Source organism: Boleophthalmus pectinirostris, unplaced genomic scaffold (genome assembly GCF_026225935.1).
Source record: "Boleophthalmus pectinirostris isolate CB_2022bp ecotype Guang Dong unplaced genomic scaffold, ASM2622593v1 HiC_scaffold_21, whole genome shotgun sequence".
Lineage (NCBI taxonomy): Eukaryota > Metazoa > Chordata > Actinopteri > Gobiiformes > Gobiidae > Boleophthalmus > Boleophthalmus pectinirostris.
Window position 1 is genome coordinate 34,949,823 of NW_026571175.1, and position 7,706 is coordinate 34,957,528.

At 42.8% G+C, this 7,706-nt stretch overlaps 1 protein-coding gene across 2 annotated transcripts in view; it reads right to left on the reverse strand.

Moving 5' to 3' along the window:
- Positions 1-2,309: 2,309 nt before the first annotated feature.
- Positions 2,310-7,706, reverse strand: part of LOC110172316 (oxysterol-binding protein-related protein 3-like) — a 94,122-nt gene continuing 88,725 nt past the window's right edge. The window contains exons 20-21 of one of the 2 annotated variants that reach the window (XM_055157659.1): positions 3,845-3,967; positions 2,310-2,988 (exon numbers count right to left, since the gene is read on the reverse strand). In XM_055157659.1, coding sequence (XP_055013634.1) covers positions 2,892-2,988; positions 3,845-3,967 — 220 coding nt within the window. In that variant the 3' untranslated portion in view covers positions 2,310-2,891. The remainder of the gene's footprint in view (positions 2,989-3,844; positions 3,968-7,706) is intronic. The other variant, XM_055157660.1, reaches the window with a different exon arrangement.

The window sequence follows — 7,706 nt, forward strand, 5'->3', positions numbered from 1 at the left end:
TTTAGTCCCGTTTTAGTCCTGGTTTAGACCTGATGTAGTCCTGGTTTAGTCCTGATGTAGTCCTGATGTAGTCCTGATGTAGTCCTGGTTTAGTCCTGTTTTAGTCCTGTTTTAGTCCTGGTTTAGTCCTGGTTTTAGTCCTGTTTTAGTCCTGGTTTAGTCCTGGTTTAGTCCTGATGTAGTCCTGGTTTAGTCCTGTTTTAGTCCTGGTTTAGACCTGGTTTAGACCTGGTTTAGTCCTGATGTAGTCCTGGTTTAGTCCCGTTTTAGTCCTGGTTTAGACCTGATGTAGTCCTGTTTTAGTCCTGGTTTAGTCTTGGTTTAGTCCTGTTTTAGTCCTGGTTTAGTCCTGGTTTAGACCTGATGTAGTCCTGGTTTAGACCTGGTTTAGTCCTGTTTTAGTCCTGATGTAGTCCTGGTTTAGTACTGTTTTAGTCCTGGTTTAGACCTGATGTAGTCCTGGTTTAGTCCTGTTTTAGTCCTGGTTTAGTCTTGGTTTAGTCCTGTTTTAGTCCTGGTTTAGACCTGATGTAGTCCTGGTTTAGTCCTGGTTTAGACCTGGTTTAGACCTGGTTTAGTCCTGTTTTAGTCCTGATGTAGTCCTGGTTTAGTCCCATTTTAGTCCTGGTTTAGTCCTGATGTAGTCCTGGTTTAGACCTGATGTAGTCCTGGTTTAGTTTCAGTTTAGTCTTGTTTTAGTCCTGGTGTAGACCTGTTTTAGTCCTGTTTTCGTCCTCTTTTCTTTAGTAAAAATGAAGCAGAGACAGAACATCCTGGTTTAGTCCTGTTTTAGTTTAGTTTAGTCTTGTTTTAGTCCTGGTTTAGACCTGCTGAAGTCCTGTTTTAGTCCTGGTTTAGACCTGCTGTAGTCCTGTTTTAGTCCTTGGTTTAGTCCTGTTTTCGTCCTCTTTTCTTTAGTAAAAATGAAGCAGAGACAGAACCTCCTGGTCCATAAACATTTATTCTGTTGTTTTTCAGATAAGTTCCTTTAAACCCAGGATTACAGAGGCAGTAAATACAGAAAACTCTGCAGCTTCAGAACTACAGTATTTGAAAAGAACAAATACCCAAATATTTGTAATACCCACATCTCCAGGATATGATACTGAGACATCGTCGGCGCCGTGAACCTGCGACGGCCGCGGAAAAAAGGCACTTTGGAAAAGCTCGGAAACGGGCTTTGAGGAGGACACATATTATGCATTTTTGTGACTTAAATTCCCTTTTAAACACATTTTTGGTCTTTTTTTTTTTGGTACTTAACATTGTCTAAGTTAAAGCTGCATTGCATAACTTTCCCGTCACGTTTTTGTTTCCATGGATACGCCGTTTCTGTGCCTGGAATGTTCCACAGTGTGACATTAAACAGCTCTATTTTACTTTATTTTAAGCTTTTTTTTTTACTTTTATAGCTCAAAAATGCCAAGAAAAATGGGCGTTCTGGCTTTTTTTTTGCCACAGATCTGACCTGTAACTTGGTCCAGTTTGGTTTCCATGACGATAGAAAGGTTTAATGCCGCACTGGGAAACATTCCAGACAAAAAAACCAAAACAATAACATCTCCATCATCCAGCAGCTCTTTAAGTCAAAATAAATCCACTGTGAACCGTTTGCGTTTAATAATTTTTAAGTGCTTTTTACAGTCTGAGAATCAGGAATTGCACATTAGATTGCTAGTTGTTTTCGCTTTACCATCACTGGTCAAGCGGGGAATAACTGTGGACCACTGCGAACCGTTTAAATTAGAACAGTTCTGATTTTAAAAGTTTTTAAGATGAGTAAAACTCAGGTACAGAACTTTAAAAAACTGTTAAGATTTTTACCTGTGACGTAACAATCTGGACAAAATGTGAACAGTTTGTGCTTGAGAAGAAGAGTTTGGATTAATGGATCAATGGAACAAGAGTGAATGAAGCAAAACACAACTCCAGGTGTGTTTTTGATGAACATTTGAACATTAGAACATCTGAACATTAGAACATGGTGATAAGGTCCAAAAAGTTGTGCATAATATGTGACCTTTAAGTGAAGAAGACAAACAAATGTACCGCTCCAGAGGAAACATGTTCTCAGGCTCTCGTCTACACCAGTCCAAAGAAGTCCAGTTTTGTAGATTAAGATTAGGTCCAGAACTCCAGAGGCTCCTCAGAGGTTCCTCAAAGGGTCTCTAGAGGTTCCTCAGAGGTTCCTCAGAGGGTCTCTAGAGGTTCTCCTGAGGTTCCTCAGAGTTTCCTTAGAGGTTCCTCAAAGGGTCTCTAGAGGTTCCTCAGAGGTTCCTCAAAGGGTTCTCCAGAGGTTCCTCAAAGGGTCTCTAGAGGTTCCTCAGAGGTTCCTCAAAGGGTCTCTAGAGGTTCCTCAGAGGTTCCTCAAAGGGTCTCTAGAGGTTCTTCGGAGGTTCCTCAAAGGGTCTCTAGAGGTTCCTCAGAGGTTCCTCAAAGGATCTCTAGACATTCTCCAGAGGTTCCTCAGAGGATCTCTAGAGGTTCCTCAAAAGTTCCTCAAAGGGTCTCTAGAGGTTCCTCAGAGGTTCCTCAGAGGGTCTCTAGAGGTTCTCCAGAGGTTCCTCAAAGGGTCTCTAGAGGTTCCTCAGAGGGTCTCTAGAGGTTCTCCAGAGGTTCCTCAGAGGTTCCTCAAAGGGTCTCTAGAGGTTCCTCAGAGGTTCCTCAAAGAGTCTCTAGAGGTTCCTCAGAGGGTCTCTAGAGGTTCTCCAGAGGTTCCTTGGAGGTTCCTCAAAGGGTCTCTAGACATTCTCCAGAGGTTCCTCAGAGGGTCTCTAGAGGTTCCTCAAAGGTTCCTCAGAGGGTCTCTAGAGGTTCTCCAGAGCTTCTCCAGAGGTTCCTCAGAGGTTCCTCAGATGTTCCTTGGAGGTTCCTCAGAGGTTCTCCAGGGGTCACCAAAGCACGGGGAAGTCTATCTTACTGAAGCCGGGATCTCTCCTCTGCTCCCAGTACGAGTTGTTGCTAATCCAAGTGTCATTCCTGCTTTTCCTGCGAACACAGAAGAACATTATTGTGTTTTAGGTTTGGTTTATACATGCATCTCAAATTTTGGACTTCCAGTCATCACACAGTGCAAACTGGGACGGATCACTTTTGTTTCTGGTTCTGATAGTTTTATATTTTAGTTTTGGGATTCGGACATCGTAACTGTGTGGTTGTTGGATCCTAACAGCGGAAAAAGGGCTTCGAACGTTTGCGAACTTCATAACTGCAAAAGACAATCAGATGTGTGTGACTCAAACCTCTGTTCAAACTGTTTCTCTTCCCAACGGAATTGAAAAATAGTGAAAGGTGAAGGTGATGGGCAGGATTGATCCAAAAAGGAAAACTCTGACTGCCTAAGAAATCATCCCGAGTTTGCATCGAACATTTTATATGTGGAGCGACAACAAAACAAAATCCCGTTTGTTAATGTAGAGGAGCAGAAGACAAACAGACTGAGCTGCACTTTCTTGTTCTTGTGGTTTTACAGCAACATCACGTCTTGGTCTCTTTGCAGTGGAAGGTGTTTCTTGGTGAACAGTTGGAGCCTTTCGCTTTGGCGTTGACTTTTTAAATTCGTAACCGAGGTTGAACGAGGAATCAGGATTTTGTTTTGTTGTTGCTCCACATACAAAATGTTCTCTGCAAACTCGGGATGATTTAGTCAGTCAAATGTTTCCTTTTTGGTTCTTCCTGTGGATCAATCCTGCCCGTCACCTTCACCTTTCACTATTTTTCAATTCCGTTGGGAAGAGAAACAGTTTGAACGGAGGTTTGCAGTCACACACATCTGATTCTCTTTTGCATTTATGGAGTTCGCAAACTTCCGAAGCCCATTTATGTGTAAATCCCGCAGTCGTACTTGAAGAATCGTGGCTGGTGCATCATGTTGTTGTCCTGGAGCACTTTTCTTCTCTCCCTCTGCAGCTGCTCGATCCTCTGCTTCTGCTCTTCGGCGCCCTCTGTGTTCCCCTCCTCCAGCAGCCTGCACACGACACAAACACAAACACACTTAAACACGCCGCTGGAGGACGACTAAAATCTTGGGTACCTGATTTTCAAACTGTGAACTGAGTTGGATTTTTATTAGTATCTAGATTTGGTGTCAGTTAAAACACATCTGTGAGGGAGACGGGGCAGGTTTCACATTTGACGACGCACCGTTTGATATTTTGTCTCGAAGTATCTGTCAACGCCTGATATCGACATTTACGAGGGAGAGATGGGCCAAACAAATCTCTGCGTCGTCACGTCGAGCTCTGCAAGTGCCGCCTGTGTCTCTCTGTGTCTCTCTTTGTATCGCTTCAAGAAAATCACGTGACCCATGGATACGTCGTGTGTCGAATCGGAAGCGCTGAGGCGGGTCGTGTAGATCAGGGGTGTTCACACTTTTTCATCATGCGAGCTACTTACAAAATGACCAAGTTATAAAGCTCTACCTAATACAAAGCCAAGCAAACTGCACTGAAACACTCTGTGCCCCTTTTTTGGACCCTCCCCCACAGTTTGAGAACCTCTTCTTTAAGAGAACTTCCTCTGACACTTTACACAAAACTGTGGAAAAAGTGAAGGAAGATTTTTAAACCTGTTTTTTAAAAGTTCCAAACTGGAGTTTCATTCTTTTTGTGGTTTTGCAGTGATATTTACCAGCCTCTGCACGTTTACCAAACCAAACGCACATCGTGACAAACACAGATGCATTTGTCACTTTTGTTAGACAAACTTCAGCCAAATGTGGCAGTAGGTCTGTTCTGTAGATCCGCTCTATGCTGTAGACCTGCTTTGTGCCAACACTGGAACACAAATTTAGACTGGTTTTTGCTTCACGTTTGGTCTTGCTCTTCTAATCAGCCGCACTGTGGGAGGGGCTTGTGTTGGCTGTACGCAGGAAGGAGCGAGAGCGTGAAAAGGCGAGGGGCGGCGTGCTGACGTGAGGCAGGTGGACAGGTAGGATGTTTAGGAAGTTGAACCTGCCCTGTGATGCACGCTGGTACACGAGGGCACACGCTGTCGCAGACGAGCCGTGCATAGGGAGCGTGTGTGTTTGTGATGCGCCGTAGAGTCTCCGCGGGTTTCAAATGAGCGCACAGGCTGCACTGAGACGCCCCACACGCTCCTGCACCCGCTACAAGTTTATTACCAACAGCAGCGGCCGGAATGAAATATGATCACACTTGTTGAGTGTCAGACCTCGAGTGAGAGACAAGACCGAGTCCAAACGCGAGTCTGAGACGAGACACGGCGATCTACCCACACGACCTTGGTGATCGACTGGTAGATCAGGATCGACGTATTGAGCACTCTCTGATGTAGGGCTCATTTTAATCAGTCCCAAGTGGAGCTCATCACAGATTTACTTAGATAATTCTTTATTTTACTATCAATTTTTCTATTATTTTACTATCACAACCGTTCACATCTTCATGTATCACGTATTTGACGAGCATTATTCGATGGATAAATTGGCCTGTCGATATGTGCTCCCTTTAGTCGGGGCCCTGTTTGAGCAAAATACGGCGTCCAAATGTTGAAATGAATTACACAGATTCATGTCAATGAGTTGAAATTTGACATAACTAAAGTATAAAGTTTGATCACCGTGTGCAAACAGCATCAAACCCGCATCTCTAATCCAAAGAAATATGTTGTCAAACTGGGGAGGTCAGGGTTTGGGTTTGGCTGCGGAAAAAAGGCACTTCGGAAAAGCTCGGAAACGGGCTTTGACGAGGACACATATTATGCATTTTTGTGACATTAATTCCCTTTAAACCACTTTTTTGGTACTTAACATTGTCTAAGTTAAAGCTGCATTGCGTAACTTTCCCGTCACGTTTTTGTTTCTATGGATACGCCGTTTCTGTGCCTGGAATGTCCCACAGTGTGACATTAAACGGCTCTATTTTACTTTATTTTAAGCTTTTTTTTTTTTTTACTTTTATAGCTCAGAAATGCCAAGAAAAATGGGCGTTCTGGCTTTTTTGTCCACAGATCTGACCTGTAACTTGGTCCAGTTTGGTTTCCGTGACGACAGAAAGGTTTAATGCCGCACTGGGAAACATTCCAGACAAAAAAAAAAACAATAACATCTCCATCATCCAGCAGCTCTTAAAGTCAAAATAAATCCACTTTTCTTTGTTGGAACTACACAACTGAACACGGAAAAACATAAAGTGGCTTATTTAAGTTTGACAAGCAGATCAATGGCGTTTTTAAAATCAAGTTTTTATCATTTGCGGCTTTTATCTAAAGTCGTGCACGCTTTTATCTCATCACGCCTGGACGACTGTAACGCGTTTTATTCTGGCATTTCACAAAACGCACTTTATCGACTTTTATTGGTTCAAAATCTCTGCGGCGCGACTTCTAACAGGAACAAAAAGTAGAGAGCACATGACCCCGATCTTTGCGTCTTTGCACTGGCTTCCTGTTAATTTTAGAATTGATTTTAAGATTTTATTGTTTGTTTTTAAAGCTTTGAATGAACTGGCAACACAGAACGTCTCGGACCTCATCCAGATTTACAACCCCGTGTGCGTTCTGAGGTCCGAGGTCCGGCTCCAGCTCGTGGGGCCTAAAACGAGACTTAAAACCAGGAGGACTGGACCTTCTCTGTGGTCGGCCCCAAACTCTGGAACTCTCTGCCCCGCCACGCCCCAACAACCCCACAGTGGAGCGTTTTAAATCTCGTCTTAAGACCCATTTTTATTCTCTGGCTTTTAACACGTTTTTTTTTTTTTTTTTATTTATTTATTTTATTCATTTTTTATGTATTTTATTGGTTTTATTCTATGATTTTGCTCATATTTTATTTTACTGGTTTTATTATTTTAAGACTACAGTGATCCCTCGCTATATCACGCTTCACCTATCGCGGCCTCGCTGCTTCGCGGAATTTTTTACAGTGCTTTATTTTTTACAGTGAATCCTGATTGGCTTAGGGGCGTTACTGTTGTCTAGAAGTGAAAAAGGTTTATATTGGTTTATAATAATCTAGCAAAACAGCTCGGAGGAGACGGCTTTAATGACATGACTGCTGATGAAGTCAATGACCTGATTGATGCACACGCACAACCACTGACGGACGAAGACCTGGCAGAGATGACAAAGCCACCAAGCGAGGATGACGGAGAAGAGGAAGAAGAAGACACACTTGTTGATAAAGAAGAGGAGGAAGGACTAACACTTGGTCGCTTAGCACAAGAATGGGACCCTTTGATGTGTCGTTCATTGCAGTTCTCAAATATAATTGAAGGTGGGATGTCCGTTTATAAAAATCTTCTTGCTCAGAAAAAGAAAGAGGCCAACAACTACCCATAACGATGTTCTTCTCTCGGAGACAGACCCCTGCGCAGCCTTCAGTAGAAAAAGACGCTACAGCGCAACGGAGTCAGGACGAAGAGGCGCAGCTGGAGGGACTGTGAAATACGCGAGTGACAATGTTTCCTACCTTGTATTCATTACTATATAAAAATATTGTTTTACAACACCGTTCTTTAAACTATTATAGTTATTTGTAAGAAAACGTTAATATTTCTATTTCTTTAACACATTGTTGGGCCTGAAAGGAGGTTTTATTTTTTGTTTCATTCTGCAGTTCAGTATTGCATTGTAAAATCACAGTAAAAAATAAAGCTGACTACTTCGCGGATTTCACCTATTGCGGGTTATTTTTGGAACGTATCCCCCGCGATAAACGAGGGTTCACTGTAGTATGATTATTTCAC